This window comes from Convolutriloba macropyga, chromosome 3, assembly GCF_964194025.1.
Source record: "Convolutriloba macropyga chromosome 3, txConMacr16.3, whole genome shotgun sequence".
Taxonomy (NCBI): domain Eukaryota; kingdom Metazoa; phylum Xenacoelomorpha; order Acoela; family Convolutidae; genus Convolutriloba; species Convolutriloba macropyga.
The window spans coordinates 4,383,567-4,408,818 of record NC_134470.1 but is presented as its reverse complement, the minus strand read 5'-3'; the positions used below and the strand labels follow the sequence as shown (position 1 = coordinate 4,408,818).

At 34.6% G+C, this 25,252-nt stretch overlaps 1 protein-coding gene across 1 annotated transcript; it reads right to left on the bottom strand.

The window, feature by feature from the left end:
• Window positions 1-1,023: 1,023 nt before the first annotated feature.
• LOC142335890 (uncharacterized) lies at window positions 1,024-19,760 on the bottom strand. The gene is made up of 4 exons (XM_075384240.1): window positions 19,039-19,760; window positions 14,274-14,414; window positions 4,263-4,775; window positions 1,024-2,258 (listed from the first exon to the last, which is right to left on the bottom strand). Exons 1-4 carry the CDS (start codon window positions 19,462-19,464, stop codon window positions 1,182-1,184), a joined length of 2,157 nt encoding a protein of 718 aa, XP_075240355.1. The 5' UTR covers window positions 19,465-19,760; the 3' UTR covers window positions 1,024-1,181.
• Between the last annotated feature and the right edge of the window lie 5,492 nt (window positions 19,761-25,252).

The following is a 25,252-nucleotide window of genomic DNA, read 5'->3' as shown; positions in this document are numbered from 1 at the left end:
AGAACAATTGTGTTCAAAGTCATGAAAACCATCAGCTAACTACTCAAATCAGAAAATAGATTGATTAATTCTTCTTTGAAAAACGAATAGGACCTGGCATTATCCAACAAATTTATTACGACTAAAAAACAAAGTAAAAACAGCAGTTGAAGATATATTCTAAAAATTCAATTCAATTCTTCGATAAAGGGTTGTCGAAGCCGTTGAAACCAAAATCTATAACTTTGAAAATTTTTATCTGGTCAATTTTGCCTTATTCTAAACGCCAATAATATAATATTTGAACTGTCAGTAATTTGATAATGTGACAAAAACCATAACTTAACGCGTAAAACCGCAACGAAGCTAATATTTTATTTCGGTAGAAACAGGAAAAAGGAAAGGCATTCTTTCTTTGCTGACACTAATCTGCAAGTTGACCAAATTTGGAGCAAAATAGTGGCAAAGTCTTTTTTAATTAAACTTAAACATTCAAATTAAACATCAACAAGGAGCTCTGATTTGAAGTGTTCTGCCCTTTACTAAACATAAAAATTCGCAATTTTTATCAAAAAAATGACCGATGAATTGTTTTTGGATTACAACAATTAAAGACTGTACCGAAACCGGCCTTGCTATTGCTGACTGTTCATTAAGAACAATCAATTGTTTCAAATGTTATAGATCAATTAGAAATTTGCATAATAAAAATGCGTTAACGCATTTTAATTCCACAAATGAAGTGCTCTTATGCACGGAGTTATTCTTCTCTACGAACTTAAGAAATACAAGCCTAAGAAATATCCATTTTCAAATTTTGAATGCATTCAGCAGAACGTAGTAGTTATATGGTCCTCAAAATTTGTTTGTTTTACTGAATTTTATGCTAAACACTTTTTCTTCGCTTATTTTTGCTGAATACGAGTTACTTCGAAAATCTTGCTTCTATCTCGAACTACTACGTGGTTTTCTAAAAAGCCAGAATCTCTCAGTGACTTCATCAGAGTCAAGTAGGCTATATTTAATCAAGATTAGAATCGTCAGTAAAAACGATATTAACCTAAATTAAGTATAACTTTCTAAACATATATAATGTAAGGTATATTAAAATTATGTGCTGTAAGTACTTTAAATAGTAAGTACGCATTTTGAGTATTTAAGACATCTCTATCTTGAAAAGTAATAAAAAGGTTTTGGAAGTTTTATTTCTTTGCAGGTCTGCTCCGGTCTTTTCGAAAAATTCCCTTAATTCCACCTCCAACTCTCTTAGAATCTTTGGAACCCGATGCCTCTGTTGGTTCTAAGTCTGCATTCATTTCATCATAGACGTCATTAACGTTTCCCTCCTCAGCATCCGCATAAACTTGAAGAGTATCACAATTTGAATCCGCCTTAGACGACGTTGCTGGTGGAATATCCTGAGGTCCGCCATAAAGTCCGCCATATGTTCCATCATCAAGTCCGCTTTGAGACGAAGGAAAACAGGCGTACAGATCATTTGAATCTTCGTCAACACTAAATTCACCAAGATTTAGTTTTGATTGGGCTTTAATATGTTCAACAGTCGCGGATTTCTCATTCTGATTGGCTTTTTCATCCAATTGGTTCAAATTATCTGGTCCAGAAGGGAGCTCACTGTACAACTCGTCAACAATTTGATCCTCGGGGTCATCCTTGCATACATTTGTAGGCTGCATTCCCATTTTTTGTTTTAATTTGTTTTCCAGCTCCATTTTGAAACCCGAGGAATCTCCGCTTCCTTTACTCGATATCGATTTATCGTCGCCCTCATATGAGTTGGGCACAGACTCGCTGTTGCCACTTCCGGTCTCAAAAATGGGCTCATCTATCACGATTTTTGGGTTTTGCTCAGATGAAGTCTCCTTTTGCTCCAACTTTTTCACAAATTGACCAGGAACAACAGAGGTCGGGGGTTTCAATTTCACGGGAGGCGGCGCTCTTTCAAATTTATTTATCTGTTTTCTCGGCAATTGCGGGGATTGATTGTTTTGGAGGAAAACACTGTTAAGTTTTCCAGGTTTGTTTGGGATTGTGGGGGGTTTTTTCTGCTCGGGATTCTCAGAAGTATTTGGAGTGGAAACTTTTTCAAATTTCTCCCTAGCCAAGTTTACCGATGCTCGATTTGATGTTCCAGTGGGGAGTGTGATTTTGGCTTTGCATGCTGCTTCCACCGCATTTGAGACTGACCTGTTTCTGTAATCTGTTATGCTTTCCTTCGCCTGTTCATCACTTTCAGAGCTTGGTTTTGTACTTTTCGGCTGAAAAATTAAAGAGTTTTTATACAAATATATACATATTTGTAAATCTTGGTGATAGTGCCATACTAATTCGACCTTTACTATCAATTGTCAAAAACACTCGTGTCGTTTCTGAAATTAAAACCTTGCGATGCAACTTTTTTGTAAGATTCCTTTTTATACAAAAAATAACGTGTTAGTTCATCAAATGTAAGCAACTTATCATAAAATGTATGTCTTGAGGGTCCTAATGCTCTTTTTTTTTGGGGGGGGGGGGGAAGGGGGTGGGCTGGGTGGGTGGGTATGAAGACAACAAATTCCTCTCGTTTCGGGTTTTATCTACCTGCAAGGAATCTTGAAGCATATTGCAAGACGATGCATCGCTTTGCAAGTTTTTTCTCCAAAATCTTATAATATCTTAGAAGATAAGTAATTGTCCTAAAAATATTCAAAATAAATGAAAAGAAAACGCTCAAGCATAATCAGCATATAACGAGAGGGGTGTTTTTTACTTTTTTTTGCAACATTTATGACATAGCAAAAAAATTATTTGATTCACAACTCGCAATTGCTTTGCTGCTTCAAATTTCAGCTAATGTCTTTTTTTGGTACATTATACATAAAACTAGGTCTCACCTGAAATTAAAAAACACTTATTTTTGACTTCTCATACGAGAGTATTTCATAAACCAAAGAAGGTGAATAGCAAAAAAGATTCTGAGAATTGGTAGAAACCTAAGACTCGGATTTTCTCTGCCCACAGAGGCCCCAAATCTTGAAATCAAATGCAGGAACTATGGCCATTCATCATGTCAAATAATTTTTGACAGAAACCTTGTAATCGAGCTCAAAAGGTCGCCATGATTAGATAAAAAAAACATCATATCTTGATGATGTCAAGCTTAACGCTGCTCAGAGGAACCCATGATTTAGCCTCACTCTGCCCCGAGAGGTCCCAAATCTTGGCTCTTCTACCCAGTTCTTGGCATCTTTCTGCCAGCACTTGGCCTCTGCAAAATTGCTCAATCAGGTCTGATAGGCTCTGGGGGTTCGGTACGGGCATTATAGCTGCAGCTTGGCTATTTACTTTACAAAATAGAAAGAAAATTGTGATTTTCTCAAAAGAAGAGTACAGTAGTGTATTGAAAAGAAGCGAAATGTAATGGATTGTAGAACAAATAAATCAAATATGTGTATTTGAAACCTGTAGTTGCTTACAGCCAGAAAAAAATCAAAAGAAATCTAGACGTTTTTAGAAGTTCTCGATTTGTGTTAGGTTCAGCGCAACGTTAATGTGCTAATGAACTATTAAAATAAAAAATCTGCTTCGTTTTACACAAATTAATACTCATTACTAAAGTAAGGCATTTTTGCGGCAATAAAATCTTATTTGATTTTTTAAAAATAGAACTGATTTGATGGTGTCAGGACAGTTTACCCAATTCCATTTTACCCAATGCCATTTTACCCAACCTGTCATTTTACCCAATGCCATTTTACCCATTGCCAACTTAACCAATTTACCCCATTGCTAAATTAACCAGAACGACTATTTAGCCGACTATAAAATTAATGGCCTGTGGGACTTGATATGAAACTATAACAATCGAACATTGGATTATTTTGTCCACAAATATTTCAGATCATCCTTCTAATAGCGACTGCTAATTTGTAATCGGATAATTCAACGAAAAGATCAAAGAGCATTGGGTAAGTTGGTATTGGGTAAAATGGCATTGGGTAAAATGGCATTGGGTAAAATGGCAGGTTGGGTAAATTGGCGTAGGGTAAAATGGCATTGGGTAAAATGGAATTGGGTAAATTGTCATGTAACCGATTTGATAATGATAGATCATGGTATGTCTTGATAAGATCTTGAAACTTGGAGCAAAACCTAATTTCTTGAAAGAACACCCAAATATCTTGTACATGCACATCTTGGAATTTTGATCTTTTCTTGTTAATAAAAGAATAAAGTTCATCAAAGTGTATCAACCAGTGTTTCTTCTCTGAGTACCTTCTTACCTGTACGATATCTGATTTTGTTTTGTCAATGAACTTTTGTTTATTATTGCTGGGCTCTGCTGCCTTCTGTTCTTGATCGTTTTCTGAGTCTGACTTGCCCACGACGAAACTTGCCCTATTGGAATTCAATTTTTGTATCACAGTTGGTTTTTGATTGGCTGTTTGTAAAACAGCTGATTTCTGATTGGCTGCTACTGGAAAATTTGACTTCTGATTGGCTGCTTGTGACACAGCTGGCTTCTGATAGGCTCTTCGCAAAAAAGCCGTTTTCTGATTGGCTGGCGGTATGTCTGTTGTATCTTGTGTGTAATCGTTTCCATGAGAATCGGTGTGACTTCTTGTGGTATCGTTTGAAGAATTTGTTACCGATTTCGAAGGTTGTTCATAGTCTTTTGAAGTTTGTGCAGGTGCTGGGATGAAGTTTGATTGGGTCTTTGGTTGTATCTCAATTTCTCCCTCCCACGATGACTGGCTGGGTTCAGAAATGTTCCCCTCTCCAACGGCTGACAGTTCCTGAAGAAAATTGTGAGCTCTTTCAATTTTTGTGGGTGCACAAATCTTACAAAAAATTAATTTTCAAACCTCACAAATGATAAAAAAATGTTCACAAGTTTTTGTGCCAACAATGGGTAGCATAAAGGTTAAACCTAACTTATTGACGATAAAACATGGCATATGGTCAATAAAAACCATCGAAAGTAGCGTTCTATGATCAGTCTACGGCTCCATATATGGTCACTGAGTTCTCGTTGCCTTCTATACGAACTCATTTTTTTCATTGTTGTATGACCGGTAAGTTTATCAAGAAAAAGCACGTGTTTTTCAAGTTATTTTCAACTTTTGTTATTATAATCAACTTTGAATAGATTAAGAGAGGCAATATTGACACCTAAAACTGAGGTAATGTTCAGTTATCAAATATTTATTACACTGCTCAATTTCAACCAGGAGGAAATGAACCTTTGGCGCAAATTTGCATTGTTTTATTTAGTATACTGCTGACAAAAAACAGAGAAGTTAATAAAAAGGATAAAAGTTATTCTGCATTAAGTGCTTAATAAAGCACTGTTTTATTTAGTATTCGGTAAATAATTTGTTGTTTTTAATACACTTGTTACTCAACTGTTTCCAATCGACTCTTCCTGTAAAAATTTAGGTTCATCTTCTGAGAATTTAAATTTCGTCAGTCGAAGTCAAAAATGGCGTGGGTTAGGCCGTTTTAAAAACAATTTGTTATTTTTTATTGACAACACTTGGAGAATTTGACAAAAAAGCTTGGAGAATCCAATTAAACTAATGATTTGACAATATCGGCATCCACTATTTTCCATAAAGAGAGGGGATTACACTCATGCCAATTTTTTGCTGAAACATTACCATTTTCTATCGTTTTGTGTAACGTTTTACTCTTAGTTGAAAGTATTAAAGATATCTATTGGAAAAAAGATAAATTGGACAAAATTTATAATTTTGCGCAATGATGGATCCCAATGGAAGAAAGGTGAGCATTAAGACTTTCCATAAAAACACATCAAACTTTTACCCATTGCTGATCATTTTCAGTCCAGACACCAGTTTAATTTAATAAACTGCGTCTGCAAAAAAATCCGAAACAATGTATCATTTTACCTGCAGTTTGATGTTGCAATTTGATGGTTCCAACATCGAAATAGTTGAAATTCAAACAAGATAAAACCATAATTTAAAAAAACGTAGGTTTTTTCTCTTCCGTTCTCCGATTATTCCTTAAATCTGAAAAAACAACAATAATTATCCCGCATAATGATCTTGCAATTTCTTGGTCCCGCAAGAAGAAACAAGTGACATTTAGGTTGAACTCAAAACAAAAAAATCCAAGAGCTCTAAATCTGTTTGCACACTAAAAAGTCTGCCGTACTTAACTATATTACCGTCGACTTCCCCACGCGGCGACACATTTTCCATTTGTAATTGGATTTCGCTCGGCGAAATGGTTACTAATTTCTTCGCTTGATTTTGCAGAGCGGAATCAAAGCGATTTAAGCAACTGATATTGAATTGAGAAATCAAGAACAGTGAACTCAGCTACACACAAATGATATCAAGTGAACAGACGTGTTGGATCACGAGGTGGGAAACAACAACTGAATGAAAAGTAGATTTTCGGCGAGAAACGTGAAATAATGACTAAAGTAAAGGAAGGATGAAGAGCAAATTAAAAAGGAACTAAATTAGGTCGTCGTATATAATTTTACTGCACTAGAAAAAGTGAATGATTAACAACAATTGTACAGGTATCACATACCCCCTTGAATTTGATAAAAATTGTACAAACAGGACAATTTTTTCATAATAGCAACAATATTTACAAAATTAATACTTGGTCCCTGGTTGAATATGAGCAACAATATATATTTGCTGATAATCATAGCTAGTAGTCTGTACTAAACTATAATGTAAATTTGATGAGTGCTTGTGGGATTGCTGAAATAGGGTCATTCGGCTGGTGGATGATTATTTCGCTTGACTAATCAGCGTTCGAAGTTTCGTGTTGACCATTTGGTGCCGAGAAATTTGGAAAACTGGGATAAGACACCGCGTTGAGCTTAAAATGTTCGAACTTGATGAGGATACGCTGCTGCTTACATCACGTCGCTTATGCTTCATCTTATTGTCTCCTTTTATTTTCCGTAAAAAATTTTGACAAGACTCTGTTTATTGTACTAGCTTTTTCCCTATCACGCGGTCCAGGAAGATCTGCATACACCATTAAGGTTGTCTTGCGTTCCTGTTCCATTCCCAATTCCGCAATATCACCATTACAAACAGTCACAGTTGCCTTCCCCAGTTCTTTGATTGATGAAGTGCTTGGGTGGACTTTTAGGATGTTAAGTCTGGGTGCGAGCACTTCATATAATCCCTCTAAATTTTTTTTCGATCTGCGTTTCCCATGTTTTTTTGGGCTGGTCTTGTTTCGACCGCGTGTTTTTATAGTGGTATAGAACTGCAAGGAGAGTTTCAAAGAAATCGGGGCTCTCTACCAGTACTCTTGTTCTAGCGATCATTGCCATCTTAGGTAGCCCGTGTCATCCCCTTCTCAACTTCTATATCACTTCGGTAGCCGTTCTCCCATTTGTCGTCAGGAAGGCTGGCTTCAGGGGCAACTGTGTCTTCATATAACTAATAAGTTATAATATTGACATAGGGGAGATTAGACAACTTAGTTGTAGTACTGATTACGCTCTGCGGGGTATTAGGCTTTCTACCAAGGTGTGCTTCGCAGAGCGAAATTTTTGTTGTTTACTGTTTACATATTCGCAGTTAGTGGATAATAATTTTTATTGCATGTTCTATGAGGAACAAATTAGTAGCCAGTTTCTCTTCTTTAAAACATACAAGTTTATTCTTAATTGTCTGTATTAATCTTTCTACCAGTCCATTAGCTCGATCATCGTTGCCGGGAGCTTCAATAATTTCAAAAATATTCCTACTACAGAAAGTCCTTACTCGATGTCTCACAAATCATTTTGCTAGATCCAAATCGATGGAACGGGGTATTTCATTATTTTCAACATACAAGTTCAAGAATTTTAGTACATTAGGGCCATTCGCTTTATCGAATATACATGCAGGGAAAATTTGGAAAAAACAAATTTTTGCGGCAAGGAAGTATATTTCATGTCTTTTTAATCGGAAATTGGTCAGCTAAAGTCAATTTGTATTTCTTGGTTCGGTTCAGCGCATGGTATAAGGGGGTGAAGTTGTTTGGTAGGAATTACTGATTTAAGATTCTTACCAACTGTGGTGCAGGGTTAACATTAAGTTGATCTGACGATGAATTCCCTATTCATGTATGACCACCAGAAATTTGTAGCATTCTGTCCATATTTCTGCTTCGGGTACCTTGGTCGTTACGGTGTGTATCGCCGACTAATGCCTCCCACAAAACCTTGAGCATGGCTATCTTTTTGTCTATAAAGACGCAACCGGAGCAAACATGGAGGTCCCTCAAATAAGAATGGATATACGGTTTGAGCTCCTTCAGTCTTACCTCACTGTTGGTCAGGATCCAATCATCACTCACTCTTTAGAGAACTGAATCATTGCTTGTTAATGACGCTCTCGATGATTTGCTAAATAACTCCCCTGTTATTTTTTGGACTGGGTGTGATTGTTATTTAAGGACTGGGTGTGAGTGGTGTACTGATGTTTGATGATGTCGCTGGGTTTATTGGTGCGACAGATTTTGACAGTGGGTCAACTGTGCAAGAGGAGTGATTGAACCGAACTCTAGTGATACGCTCGTTGTGGGTCAAATTGATTTTGTTGATGGAATTTAATCCATTTCGATTAAGATTTTGATGAGAAATGCAGTGCAAATTTGATACAAGTTTAGTCGACTGATTTTGAGAGGAAAATGGGCAAAAACACTGATTCCATTCCTGGTAGCTGTTTTAACAACTATAATTGGAATGTCTCTTAATTAGTGGGGAAAAAAGGCTTATCAAATAAAGTTTGCTAATTATATTCACTGAATTTATGATAGGTTCACTATTAGTATGACTTGCAAAGAGGGATCACAGGTCTCAAGCAAATTGTGTAAATCAAGTGCACAATGAACTGAGTTTAACTTTAGAATACTCGCAGAAGCGGAAATTAATTCAAGTTATGCAACGACAAATTCCTCATCATAAACGGAAAGTTTTTCAGGTTTTTGATTATGGTGTCGAAATAGGTAGTCAAGCAGATCCGTTTAAGCAACTGGCATTTGTTCAATTTCAGATTGATATGTTATTAGTCTATCTAACCAACGAGTGAGACACTTACTTTATGATTTACTTGAACAATTTTCCTTTAATATTGAGAGAAGTGCTCTGTAATCTGTGATAAATTTAAACTGTTTTCTCTACAAATAGTTTTTAAAATATTCAATGGAGAAAACTAAACCTGGTATTTATAATTCCTTGACACTGTATCTCTTTTCACAAGAATTAAGGAATCTAGAATTAAAAGCTATGTAAGAACGATGGGTTTCCAACCGTCCACTGTTAATTGGTCAACGGCACCACCGAGCCCGGAACGTGAGGCATCACATTTAAGTCGCGTTTCAAGTTGCGGAATGGCCTGAAAAATTTCAGTTGCATTTTCGATGCGATTCTTTTTTTCTAGAAAACAGTTTTCTTTTGTATCAGTCCAAATACATTTAGTAAAATTTCACAAAAAGGGACGTAACGGATGGCCAATTTGTGCAAAACCTGGGATGAATTTACTTATGTAATGTACTGATCCGAGAATAGAAGGAAGTTTCTGTAGTGTTTTTGGTGCTTCAAGAGACAAAATTGCAGAAGTTTTTCTTTCGAACGGCAATATACCCGGTTGTCAAATATGATATCCGAGCCCGTCGATCTCAAAATTTACAAATTAACATTCGGTAAGATTAATTCTAAGATATTCTTCATCAAGTCTTTTGAGACTGTTGAATACACGTTGTTTATGATTTTCCTCTGATCCGTTGCCAACAAAAAGAGTATCATCAGGAAAGCATTATGCATTCTTTGGTCCTATTGAGATGTAACGGAAAAGCTTTCGAAGTTCCGCTGGCATAAATGTCAGGTCAAACAATCCAGTTTGAAATCCTTCGTGCCTGTCATATCGCTTACAATTATTTTAAAATTAAAGTGATCGGTTGTGTCGTGGTCTAGATTTAATTGACTTGTAAGCATATTTAAGATCTAATGCTGTAAAATATGTGATGCTTTGTGACGCGGGATCCACAATTTGTTGAGAAATGGTTTTGATGAGCATGTCTATATTCGGCATTTGATATTCATTTTTTGAACGGTGTTATTGAGTACTTTCGAATCAAGTGCAATTTTCAAAGATTGGTCATTTTTAACAGTGGTATATTTGGCGAAATAAAATATTTATCTGGGCAATTTATTAAGTGTTTTTCATCAAGCAATTTTTTAAAATCAGTCTTTACTCTATCTTGCAATGTAATGGGCATGCGTCTCTCTTGTTGGTGTCGAGTTTGGAGATTTTGGAGTCGTGAAGTTATTTCCAATTTTGCCTGAGTTTGTTGACGTGTTCGATTTTCTCGAGATCGTTGTGAATCGTTGCAAACATGTCATCACCGCTACTGTAGTCTGATTCGTAAAATGTGGACAAATATTGAAGAAACTTCACGGAGTCCTCGGGTTGAGTTTCAACAGCTTCTATGTTGAACGACCTTTTTTGTATTCTGAAGTTCTGAGTCTTTTGTTTGTGACACGGTTTAACAGGCCACAATTATTGCAAATTTTACTTTTGCGATAAAATTATTCTGGTGATTTGGATCCATGGTCCCACAATTTGAACAATTTAGAGGAGGTAGTCGGTTGTCTTGCCTATGGAAGTTGTCCGAAAGGGACCAATTCGAGGAGCGGGTACTAGGCGGGTACTGAATTGCACTCAAAATTGTCGGAATTAGTGTCTTGTTGTGTGCTTGAAATTGATGCTGATTTCGCATCCCGAGTTCCATTTTTATTGCTAATTCTAACGCTTGCCTCGGCTCTACTGTTTGTTTCAAAAGCTCCTTTTGTTTTTTGGGCTCGATTAAATTAGTAATGAAGACGTATTTTATCATCGTTTCTTCTTTGCTTGCAAAATCGCAATTTTCAGCCAACTCCTGGAAATTCCGCTGGAAATGCTCGACGGTTTCTCCCCGGTGTTGATTCGTAATGAGTTGTCTTGTGTCTTTCAAGGGTTATTTTCTGGGTATGATGAAAGTGTACTCTACGATTTTCCAGATTTTGGCAGTAGTGAGGGTGTCTATCATTTTGTGAAGGTTCTTGCTGTTTAGGATTCTGCGCCCCTCCACGCCAATTCTAAGATAGAGAAGGGAGACTCTCTTTCGGTCGGTGAATGGCCATGGTTTATCTGCGCATATTAATTCTGATTCCAAAAATCCTTAACATGTTGTGCATTTCGGGCATTGCGATCCGGATCTGATTGTGCTGAAGATTCGACGATTGTTTCTTCGTATATCGGCTCCACGGCAAATTCAACCATTTCAGGTTTCAGGCCAAGAAGTGTATCCAGGATGATGTTTTCATTGGCGAGCAATGCTACTATATCCTTTAGCCTCCATTTTTCCACCGGAGATTTGGGTTGAGTGTAGGTTTATACCTAAAGGCGTCAGTCACTAGCGGAGTTGTTTTGTTCGCTAGCTGCATCATGTCATACTTTACTATATTGCCGTCGACTTCGCCAAGCGACGACACTTTCAAACTGTGATTGGATTTTGCGAGGCCAAATGCTTAAAATTTTCTGCGCTTTAGAGGAATCAAAGAGATTTAAGCAACTGATAGTAAACTGAGAAATCAAGAAGAGTGAATTCAAGTAGTTGTCATCAAATGAAATCATGTGAACAGATATGTCGGACCACGAGGCAGGAAGTAACAATCAAATGAATGAGAAGTAGATTAACGGCAAAAAACTTGAAATAATTACTAAGGTAACGGAAGGATGAAAGTCAAATTAAAATTAAAACTAAAGTATGGCAATTTGTAAAATGTTACTGCGCTAAATAAATTGAATGATTAACAATAATTTTACTGGTATCGCAGAGTCCAAGTGCAAAACCATGTCTAGTCAAAATTGCTTAGAAATATGAAGAGCAATTTTGGAGTTTAATAACAGAAAATTGCTACCCTCTAATTGCTCATATGAAGTTGCGACTGTTAAACACTGAGTTCTTCTTTTTGTTCTTTTAGTAGTTCAGTTGTTGATTGAACGAGCCATCATTTTCAGTTGTTAGGAATGAAACAAATTGTTTAGAAGTTATTTTGTTTTTCTTTATTTGATTGCATATAATTGTACGCTCTATCATCATCAACTAGTGCTTGACGAACTAAAATTGCTCAACACAAAGCAGTGGCTATTAAAAGATGGTGTCTCATCGTAAAAAATTTAATTAAAAAATCTTTCATATCAGTAGCCCTTTCAATTTGGATTTTGGTTTTCAATTGAAACGTATCATGGCAGTTGTGAGAATAAAAACAATTAGTTTCAGAGTTTTTTATTGTAAACTACTTCTCCATTTTTTGTGAAAATTAATTTGAACTCAATTGTTTCACCATGATGTTGTTATAGATTCATAATTCATAGCGCATCCTTGAAACTCTAATTTATATCTCAATTACATAAAAAGAGAACTTGACATGAGTTGGAAAAGATTTCATATGAGCTTCTAGTTTCTTTCGTGGCATGCAAGTTTAGAAAAATCATAATTTTTAGTACCAAACTTATTAAATTGGTTCAACTTCATTTTTAAGTTTCTGATCTCATTTGACAATTCTTATAGTAAGTAAGCACTGTATTTCGAGCATTTTGGAGTTTTTTAAAATATATAAACCGATTAACGTTTTAAAGTTGCTCTCGAACGACAGGAGGAGGCGGGCAAATTAATTCGAGTGCTGTAGCCTAGATAATTTTTTGTTTATGGGTGAGCTGGATTGCTTGGGTGAGCTGCAAGTTCAAAAACTGTCGCAATCCTCGAGAGAAGCGTTCTCCACTCGGCCATCAGTCCTTATTAATTTCCTATGCTACAAGTTTGTACTTTAGCGAAAATATTTACATGATATTGTGAACAATTGAGATCATCCAAAAAATAAAAAAAGAAATAATTTTACTTGAGAAGTCAAAGAACGCTCTAGAACAAAACGCAAGAAAAAGTCATTGGAAAACTTCGCATAAAAAACACACACGTTTGCAAAAATTGCTTCAAACTTTGTTGGAGAGTAATGAAACAGTATAACCAGATAAATGACGTCTAAACTCGACTATGCGTCTACGTTTATTAACTTTGCTTGTGTATCCTGTTTATTTTCGGAACAACTTCACAGGAGACCAATTTTCTTCTAAATTTTAACTGTTTTCAGAGAGCCACCATTTCGTAGATTGACCTTGCCTTCAATGCAACATTTTTTGGTTTCAGAAGTTTGATGAAAGAGCGGGAGAATATTAGGTGCAAACTCGCATTACTGAGCTTCCTTGATTGTTGAGACTCCTTTGTTAGCAACTTTCAGTGCCGGAAATTCTTGGAGGATTAGCGACTTTTTTGTCCTTGAACTCCTCGACTGGCTGTCATTTAGATTTTTGGATGGGCTTGTAAGTAACCAAAAATCACTTATTGAGCAAAAATTTGCGGCACTGAAGGTCAGGAAAATTTTTAAAAAAGGAGACTCAAATATCAAGGAAGCTCTGTCAGCATTTTTGCATGCGCGTTTGCCGATAATGTTCCAATTCTTTTTTATCAAACTTTTGTATCGGACTAACCGGAACTTTACTTTCTCTAAAGCTACCATGGATTGTGGTTAAACCCAATAAAATTCTTGCCTTGTTTTTGTTGGTCAGAACGATTTTCCCTTGCAAGGAGTAATCAAGACTGTCGAGCATTCCAGACTATTTGGAAATTATTTCTCCAATTATGAATGGTTAGAACTTCATCAAAAAGCACCTAAATTTAACCTCAACTTCAATTCTAAGAAAATGTCTTGGGAAATTTCTTGGACATTTTCTAGCTACAGTCAAATAAATTCCTCAAAATGCTTGATAACACAAAAGAATTTTTAGAACTCATTATTTACTCTAATTATCCTTCCTGTTTTATTGATTGGACAGTTCATGCGCTGTGCACAAATAACTAATGTAATTTAAAATTAACCAAATGACCTTAAGTTAAGCGAATTAAACGGAATTTGACAAACGCATGGGGCGGATTATGCGCTGAACACTAAATATCTGCACAACGGCCTTTTTACGTACGCGTTTTTTGTCAATCGAATTGTACGAGAAAGAACAAAATCAACAGAAAATCATAAAATTTCTCTTATTTTGTAAAACTTTCCCTAATTTCGCTACATGTCTCGCGTTTATTTCAGCTAATCGCCAAGTTTTTTTGGTTCGTTTAGGAAATTTCTTCTACTGGAGCAGGTATGCACGCGCTTGTTGGGTCTAGTCAGAGGTCATTTAGGACATAGATCCACTCACCTGGTATTCGGTCTCTTTTAAAGATTCTGCCTCTGATTCTGGGTATTCAGCATCGCCATTTTCGTCATCATCTTCCTCATTGGCGCAATCGTCCTCAATTCCATCCTCGTTCAATTGGTCGAACTCTTCCAAGTCACCCACCTGGAGCGCAAAAAAACAACACAAATAACTAGAGTCAGAAACATTATCTTTTTTGAAGACCCGAATTAATGGATTGAGTAATTTTTTGTTAAAACTTTTTTTTTGAAAGTGAAAGATGGAAAAAGTGATAGATATCGTCAACAAATATAATATTTCTCTATATTACCGGGTTGAACTTTCTTTGATTTTACACAAAGATTTTACATGGTTTCACTTTCAGCATACTCGATTTCTGTGTACCCTAGTAGCGAGGGAATTTAAAACTTGCGAGAACCTTGCAAGATTTTAAATTGTTTTGGAAGGCGATGCTTAAACTTTTTCTTCGAATAAAAATGAAAAACAAATTAACTACAAAGTCTCATAGTATGAAACCATAAAACCTCTATGGTCCTAATAAGGAACTAAAGATATCATATATGGTCCAAATATTAAACCATAGAGTGAAAAATGAAACCCTGTACAGCTGCTCTTTTTAAGCTGCAGAACAATGAGGCAACAAAATTGTCATTGCAAGCTCGAGTTGTAATCAAAATCAGTCTTTCAATCTCAAAGGTGTTTTTTTTAACAAAGTCGTTTTTTTAATAGCAAAACTTAATATCTATAAACTGTCTAGAAAAACAAAAAAATAACCTCAATCGATTTTTCAGTACGAATTGATTTCAAATAATTCATAACTGTCATAGTAAAATTTATTGCTAAAATAATGCATAACAGCAAAAAAAATGAACTTTGAGTCACTGTTTGAGCAACTAACGTGTTCCCAAATTTTTCTACGATGCAATTATGAAGTTAGAGGAAAAGCGTGCAACAAAATGCAACTTCTGCTCTCACGGCATTTTGAGGCCACCATTCTTAGTGTGGAAAGATGACATGACAAGAAATAATACGAACCAGAGGAAACCAAAATCGGTTTTACAGTCCCAAGCACTTAAAAATTGGTATAATCACAGCCATGCTGATTTTTTAAATAAAGCAAACCAATTAAACACAAATTTTAGTTCTGAGCGAATTAAAGAGCAATTAATTAGAGTACGAATTTCCAACTAAACAAGGGGGCCAAAGTTTGGTACCATATAGTTCAAGTGAATATTCTCTCTGTAGGGTTGCAAATGGTGTTGTTTTAATGCTGTAGTTTTTTTTCTTTTGCGCTTCAGTCATTTTCGAGTAATTTCGTCAAAGGTACCAAGTTAGAGTTTTAACCGATTTCGAGCCAACAATTTTGTAGCTGATATTTTTTTGTGAATTGTAACCATGTCATCCACTTCTTCGAATAGATGAAAAACGTGCACAGACGCAAACTGCGTTATAGATGAGCTGTGAGCGTTCACATTGCTAAACTTTTTGATTACCGCATAGTTTTTGGCATTTTAATTGAAAAAATTGTATTTTCCCACCTATTTTATTTATTTTTTAAGTCATTTTTTTGAAGGTAAATTATTTTTTCAGTCTTGATGCAGCAACTAGGCCTAAAGCGTAGAAATATCTCTTGCACAAGATTTTTCATTTCAAATTTTCTTACAAAAAAGCGAAGCCATCATTCGGTTGGATGGGCCCTCCAAGTAACTGTGGTATCGCTCTACAATTCAGGGGAATGGCTGATGGTTCCTGTGCTTATATTTTAATTTTTCATTTCTTTGAAAGCCTCAAATTCAATCAGTAAGCGTTGTTTCCATTTAACTTATTGGTAAAACTTCTGCGAAATTTCTACCGGCAGTCCGGAACGTGTTTTAGCAAAGTTGGAAGAAAAATAACTAGAGATAATATATGTTAGTTCTTAAATGCGAAGAGTTGGAGAGATAGGTGGCTTGTGCCCAAGAACTCTTGCTATGAACTGCCAACCTGCTTTTGGTATAATAGGGCAAATTGGAAACAAAGGTTTTGGCATTTTCTGTAGTGAGTTAAAACGGCTCTGATCATCTCTTTGATCCAAAAAATCGCTGCTGATGAAGATTTTTACTTGTAAAGGCTTTCGAGCGCGTTTTTGCATAAGCGCTGATTCGCGATGCTCTTAATTGATTCGCCTTTGGCTAAAATTCAAATGATATTTTTTTTTCATTTTTTAACTGGCAATGTTGCGCATCCAGAAGCCGCCCACGAAATCAAGGATCTATTGTTTGTTAGTTTTTGGGTCTTTTGTTTTTTAAATACACCTTTGAACGACCAATAATCAACCAATAATCAACAGAGATTTTAGCACATCCCTTGTTGACCTTTCTTGGCAACCATATCCAAGAACCATATATGGTTCCACAGAGGCCATGAAAAAAGTTCCTGCATGATCTCGCCATGGTTGCCACGAAAACCATGTATGGCGTTTCAATGGATGCCAAAAATTCCCCGATGGGTTTTCCGTGGTTGCCAAGAACGCCATGAGCAAAACTCGTTCTTTACCTCAACTGGTAAAAAAAAACGCATGAAAACGTACCTGTTGACATTTCAGGAGGCACGGGGTACCTGCATTATATCCAAGAAAACCATGCATGCTGTTGGTTGCATAATATCATTCAATTTTGGCTTAATTCCTTAATAAAACCTCAGCTGAAAAACAAATTACGCCACAAGACTTCGTTAAACATCAGATTGAAAAACAAACGTATAGACTGTAGAGACATGTTACTGATTTATTTGAGTCTGATCTACAGCAAGATTTGTAAAGCCTCAAGTACTGTCTCTCGAGACTCCGCGATATCGAAGCAAGAACGAGCGCATACTTTCTGAGTTGTTTCCAAGATTAAGCGCGGATCTTGAAATGACTTATAAAAATTGTTGAATGTTTCCAAATGATGTGCGCCGATATGCGAGATCTTATTGGATAAGAATTGATTGTTAAGACTCTTTTTTAAAAAGTAATGCAAACAAGTTTGGTAACTTTGTACTAAGGGATGAAATGAAATTTTAATATTTTTTTTCAGCTCTGATAGCAAGTGTCCAAGAATGACATTTTTTGCATCTTTTCTTCAAGCTATCAGTCTCAAAATTAGACAAAAACATCTGCTTAAAAATTTGAACAGATAATTAAAATGGTTGTGCATAGAATGTACTTACCATAACAATTTTTATAGAAAAATTCATAACTGAGAATATGTGAGAACTGTAGAAATTGACTTCTGTAACTCAGTTTCTGTACTCCTAACATTTTTCAAACTTAATAATAAAAATTGAACAAAAATATGGGCTTCTTTACTTCTTTTTCGGAAATATTTACCTCGAAATGGAAAATTGAACAGGCGTGAAGTAAGGGTTTAGTTATGCATAAAATAGCTTCAGTTATAAGTCAAGTTTTTTGATGAGCTTAAGCAGTCCTCTCAGTACAGGCTACTACGGACACAAAAATATACTCATTTCAAGAAATTCAACACGGATTATGCAACAGAATCTGTTACAGACTTTAAAATATGGATTCTTAATTTAAGCGTTGAATTCGTTTGATTTATAAAAATTTCCTTTATTTTTACTTTTAAGAGTAATAAATGTTAATGAATTCCGCAAAAATGCAATTTATTGACTCTACTTACAACAATTTGTGAGTAGATTGATATAACTGGGGTCCAGATTTTTATGAAAATGCATAAAAGTCAGATAGTTCTTAACTTCTGGTTCAAAATTTGCTTCTGCTACTGTTTCCACATTTTTTCAAAAAATTTGTAAAACTATATTCACCGTCTATGCTGAAAGGAGAATATAGTGAATTAAATGCAATTAAGCTAATGAGGTCTTTTCATATGTATGTTTTATGCATACCTATTCCATGACAATAAACGGGGTGACGACAGTTCAGGCTTTAAGCTTTACACATTAACTAAGGATTTTTAGTATAATATCGTAAAAATGGGCTTTAAAAGTCTCTTGTTTAATACTCTGGTATTAGACTTCTAATTCACGTGAAAAAAATATTCAGATATATCTAAAACCGATTATAAACACTTTTTCATTTCGTGCACTTCACTTACATAAATTTTGAAATTTACTTACATTCCTAGATAAGTAAAATCCACAGAGAACTGTTGCCAGTGAATTTAACGTTTTTGTAATTGGATATCACATTTCAAAATTAAATATCTCAAAATTAGCGGAAAATTTTAAATCCTGATCTTATAAAAATTTAAAAAATTATTGAATTCAAATGAATTTCTGTGGAAATAGGGAAGTTCTTGTATAGGTGCAACGGAACAAAGTTTAAACTCAAAAGAATTTGACTCCATTTTATAACAAATTTTTACCCAAAATTATTTTACATTACGCTAAAATTTTGCAAAGAATACTCTGAACTATGCAAAAATTCATTTGTTAGCTTTAGCAAAAGTTAGCAGAAAGCAGTAAAGTTGAGTGCGCATAGGGCTGAAACTTGCTGAATTTTACAAATTTCGGACCGAAACTCCATGGTTTAAAAAAATTAAGTTATGCAGAAAATAATGTTGGTAACAGCCTCTGTCAGTTCAACTTATACTTATGATTAGTCAAGATCTTATCAAGGTGTTCCAAGAAATATTTGGCTATCAAGATCTTGGCGAGATGTTTCAAGTTTTGCAAGAGTTATCAAAATCTTGCATGGCATGGCAAGGTGAATCGAGATTCGTTTCACTGGGCAAAGATCAGTCCCGTGAGGGTCTAGCCTTGTATTTACCTCTTCTGGTCCGGTTGGCAGTTCATGGTAGACACTTTTTCCTCTAGATTTCACTTTTTCTTTGTCACTCACTTCTGAACGTGAAATAACTCCATTTTCACTTCGGAACCCATTTTGTTCACCCAACGTTTTCAGTCCCTTCCCGCTTGCAATATCATCGCATTGTTTGTCAAACTCTAACCATATATGGAATATCTGCATAAACTGTAAGAATTTATCCCAAGTGATAAATCCAGGTACTTTTGTTGCCAAATACTCGCAGTAAATGGAAAATTTATTTTTAGGTTTAACCAAGTCGATTTTATTTTTTAAAACGATTTCGTAAGTTTCGTTAATTTCAGACTCACACTCGAATCTAAAAAAGTGGTAAATTGCGCTTGCGACTGTTTTTAAATCTTCGTCGTTCGAACCTGCGCAGGGGGCCATTTTTCAGGCAATATCTAAAATTGCCTTGTCAATATAATTTAAGTAATTTGAAGTTTTCGATATAATAATAATATCCGATCAAATAGCATAAAAATTTTCTATCAGAATTTTCATCTTTTAAATAGTCCCGTTTTTGAGCATATGTAGTAAGATAGATTATTGATGGTAATCGACTATATTAACTAAGTTAATAACTACAGCTTTTTTATGTTTTCTGCTTTTGTGTTCGTCAGTTCAGAGTAATTTCTGGTGGCTGGTTAATTAGTTTGGTCGTATTTTGTCTATTTTAGTTATACGGTGCTTTTTCATTTTATAGTCACATCTTGTTTATTCGGCGGCTAGAATGTAAATTTATTATGAAAACTTAATAATTATTATGAATGGCATATGCGATGTTTTCTGTCGAATTGTTGCCGCAAAAACTTACTCGGTATACACCAAAAAAGGAAAATTCAAAAGATCGGATGACTAATTATTTGTTACGTTACAGAAAACAACTCATTTGAGAGGAAGAACTAAAAATGATCATTTTAAGTTGAGGTAAAACCACGGCATGTCATTTTTAATATTTTTAAAGGCCAAGACAAGGAGCCGAACCAAAATGATCGCTGTTCAGACCATCCGGGACCCAAGTGACCTCTGGTCCGACGGCGCTCCTAGTTCTCTTCAATCCATCTCCGATTAGGCTCTCGAAGTACCCTCAAAATAACTGCTGAATATTTTACATAAAAACCTCTCTTTCGGCAATTATGTATACGCACTTTTAAAGGCGGTCAGCTCTTGACAGCTACAGGGAATCTTGAATCTGATCAAAACCAAAAGACTCAATTGGAGTCTCTGATCAGACCGAGTCTGTAATGTTTGTCGAGCCAACTACTCTTAATTAAACAATTGGCATAAAGTTTTCCCTGGGAAACAAATCTTCGGCTTTAATCAGACCAAATTGTGCTCAAAGTTGTATCTGCCCATACCCACTGACGATGCTCTCTGAATAGTCCCAAATGCACTCGACTCCGATTCTAATCGGATTAGTTCTGCCTTTTTGAGGTCTTCCAGACTCTATAATTTTGTGCAAAGAAATTGTAATAACCCAGCTTGTAGTATATCAAACTAACAAAATTGCAACTTAAGCAGAGCTTTGGTGCAACGGCAGGATGCCTGGACGTGGTTCTGGAGATAGAAGGTTCGATTCCTCTAACCTCTTATTCTTTAGCAGTATGTGGAGTTAGCTAATGTCACAGTTGGGTAGTTACAAAAATCACAGCTGTGCACTTGCGTAGGTCTGGACACTCAGTCAATCAGACAAAATGGCGGAAGTAAACTTTCCTACCAAATTACCAATGATTTCCAATTTGCAACAATTTCAAAAGCATTTTTTCAACTTTTTTTCAATTTTTGTTACCAAATTATCAATAATTTCCAACTTGCGAAAATTTCAAAAACAATTCTTCAACTTGTTTTTTGAAAAACCTACTTAGAAAAAACAACAAAATTCATTTGTTAACAAAAGATTTTTTGTATCTCCTGTATCTTTGAATCTCTTTCTCGTGGAAGCTGCTCTATGTTGAGAAATTTTTTCTCAATAATTTTTTTAAATTTTTTAAAATCCATTGGAAGACCCGCCCGAAAAATGAATATCGGTAGCAAAAATTTCCACAGTGAACATGTAAAATGTTTTTGATAAAAAACTTTTACTTAAAAACTTCGCAAACAGTCTTTGCACAAAGCTTACGCGCCCAGTAATGCAGATGTTTTAATTTGGTCACTTGGAAATTGTAGTTCTTTTTCGTTCGACTCATCTCCTTGAACCTATTTTTCACCTGTTTATTTTTCTTTCTCATTCTCCCAACCTCGAAAGCTCGAAACTTTAACAAGTAAAGTCAGATCTAATGAAAACATTATTTTTAGTGGTGTCACGACTGAAAAATATTTATTATGCAACTTTTCGACGATATTCATTATTTTGCATAAAATTCTGTGCATTGTTCGAGACCAATAACTTTCTCCACTTCAATCAGGTTTCAAGTTCATGACTTGCTTTTTACTCTAGTCGATATTAAAAATCGTCCTTGGAATCCGCAAAATCTAAATTTTAATGATAATTTGTTTGTCAATTGAACTCCAAACTCAGCTTAAAGTGATCTTAAGAAAGCTGTTTCATGAAAACTTTATCAGATTTTATTTTTTAAAAATGATATTTCGATTGTTTTCCATAGCGCAAAACCTTTTTTCACAAATGCGTCGAGTGATGATGCTGTTATTTAAGTTCCTATCAAAATTTCTGGAGCACTTCCGATAACAAATAAGATCATACCTTTTTATTTTACGGGTAAAACACTTAAAAACGCCGGTAGTTTCATTATCAAAACTGAATATTCACTTTTTTTCCACGTCGTTGTCCCTTCTTGCAAAAATTTTAACAAAAAGAGTTTAATCAATGACTTCATTTGCATCAGTGCTATCGAGTTAGTTCTTGGTACAGCTATGGGTATCAATGATTCTGTCTATCATTTTCTTTCGTTGGTAAAATATTTCAAAGAAAACACATTGAAAATCGATAGGAAGAAAATCTTCAAGGAAAATGGTCTATTTTTTGGAATACAACGTTTGTGTAACACTGGTGTGTCTGTGTATTACGATACTGACAGCTTTCTTCAAGATTAGCAAAATGCCTTGCTATGAACAATTTGAATCATTTCAGAAGAATTCTTTGCGTCTATTTTAAAATATGGTAACACCTTTTTGATTTCTTCGATTTCTGGTACAAGATCAACTGGGCATCCGCTAGTCGATGAAAACTTTAATTTAAACTACAATCGAAAACCGCTGATAATGTTCAAATTTATTAAAATCAAACATTTTGTTTGTTACTTTTTAGCTACTCTTGAACACTATCGTTATTGCAATAATTTTGCCTTCACTGCATTTTACAGGCGCAGCACTCAAAAAAGTTTTTCAAAATAAACGAAGATAGTGTAATTGAATTTGCAGCTAGATTAAATTGAAATGAATTTAGTTGAGCACTCTTGGCAATTACATTCAAACTTCATGTAAATTTCCTTAGTGTTGCATGTGACAAACTTTATTTTTTGCAATCGCTTTTTTTTCTCCTTTTTTGACGACTCAACATTTTTTCGTGATTAAACAGATATTAACAATTTACTACTAAGCACAATAACAAACTTACAGAGCGCTCAAAGGGAATCATTCTCTCTAATTGCTGAAATTTTTGTTTGAATATAATGTATATATCTCTTAAAGTTTTGTTTTTTAGACCTATCTGATGAAGATGTAATTAAAACTGAGTTTGCTAAAACAAATGATTAATTGTTCTAGTATTATAAGCAATTATGCAAACAAAAAAAACAGTTTAATTTGGTTTCTTGAGAACAAAACGTGGGGAAAGTTCCAAAACATTGAAAACGGACCTAAAATCAAGATATGAGCATAAGCTGTGACTAATAGAAAATTGATTACAAGTTGGCATTGTTTATTTTACAGTTTTGCAAAGAACCCAACCATTATGACTCTTCTTTTGGAAAAATCGAATCCAGTTAGAAACTTTCAATTAATCTTTTCAATCATATAGTAGTTTGCAGAACGTTTTAATTGACTTTTTTCTATAAGCAAAATGTGGAACAACTTTCAGCGTATCCAGATGTATAATATGAAACGCAAATAGTTTTTAAGTTTCTGCTTTCAATTTGTCTGCTTTGATTGTAGATACACGGAAAAATGGTTCAGTGTTGGTCACTTTTTGTATAAAATACGTCTGTTCATAAGAACGTTTAACTTGAGTCTTAATTTGATGACTTTTCGAGCTAATGCAAGATTTGTATTTGCCGAAAAACGTTTTAAAACTAAATTTGGTTTTGAAAGCAACTTGGCTAAAGCTTAGTAAAGACAAATATTTTCCAATGACAAAAAAACTTAGCTCTACAACGTTTTTCGGTTATTAAAAACTAACGAAATAGTGATATTAATAATCATAATAATAATAATAAAAATAAAAATAATAATAATAATATTAATAATAATAATAAAAATAATAATAATAATAATAATAAATTTGTTTGCGATATACAAAGAATACAGTCATCATTCATGTATACCGCAAGAGTACCAAAACGCTGAAAGCCCTTGTGAGGGGCCGCAATAGAGCTTCTTTTCCCATAAATTTTCTCTTGGTTTTACATTTTTTGAAAAGAGAATTCAATGGTAGACTTGTTATAATGCTAATGAAAAATGTCATTGAACACAATAAAATGGATCAATTACCAAAAAAGATTATTAGAAACTTCCGAGTCTAAAATGTAGTTGTCCCTTACATTATGAAGAAATTCATTCATGTTTTGCTTTTCACAATCATTCGCTTTTATTATCAATGTTTCGTCCAATTTTTCCAGTACTTTATTTAATAAGCAACCTCCGACTAATGAAAAATGTCATTGTACACAATAAAATGGATCAATTATCAAAAAAGATTATTAGAAACTTCCGAGTCTAAAATGTAGTTGTCCCTTACATTATGAAGAAATTCATTCAAGTTTTGCTTCTCACAATCATTCGCTTTTATTATCAATGTTTCGTCCGTTTTTTCCAGTACTTTATATATTAAGCAACCTCCGACTAATAACCGCTTTCTGTTTTGCTTCGTATGAATGGTAGGTAAACTTTTCATCATTTAATGCATCATTTAATGACTTTTCAAATTCACTTATTCCGAGGAACCTGTTGAACGATTCATGTGAATGGGATCTGCGTAGTATTGAAACCAGTAATGAGGATGAACATACTGTTTGAAAATTTTGACTGGAGGTTTTTTGTCTGGAAACTGGCGCGTTTGATATAAAATAGTTATGAATTTTGCGCATTGTTTTTCAATAAAAATTATATATCCGCTGAAACCAATGTCCGCTGAAGGCAATGAGGACTCCAAGATCTTTCACAACTGTTTTAGTTTGAAATGAACATCCACTTCAAAACCAAACAAATCATGGACTCCATATTTTGCAAACTCAAAATTAGAATCCTGATTTTTCAGAATTTTAGGAAAACCAATTTCACATTAGTCCTGCCTCCTGCTCGTTCTCACTTTCTGATAAATCAAAAAAACAAGGATTCTGAAAAAAGGACACCAATGTACAATCTATTCTCATTAATGCTATGAATTTTATAGTATTATGAATAGGAAAGGTTTGAATTAAAAATTAGTTAAAATAGTTGTTTCAGAAGCTCAATAATGATTTGAAACATTTTTTGAAACAAAAAATGCATTCAATTACTTACTACCTCACTTTCAAACAAGAAATTTTTTCTGCATGATTTTCACTTCAAAGAAGGTTTTCTTTCACTAACTTCGATACATTTTACACATGATTTCTTAACTATTGAAAATTTTCATCTGAAAATAATTTGAAACAATTTTATTTTTTAAATCCTAATATTGATCTTCACCACTGTATCTTAGTGTGCAGCCTACACAATATTTCGTCAAGTTTTAGATCAAATTTTGTTTATTCATTTAAGTACTATGACTCACCCCTAGTTCAGTCATTTGCCATGAAAAATTTTAAATTTCAAATAGCTTTTCAAAATGGAAGAAAAATTTTGATTTATGTGCTTTTTATCAAAGTGTCTCTAAAAATTATGTTTGGCCCCATCTGCAACCTAACAATTGGTACAATCTCAATTTGGCCACATTGGTATAAAAGAATGAACTGTTTCATGACTTCACTTTCGAAGAGAAGAATAAAATAATATCAAAGTTGAGTTTCACAAAGTCCAG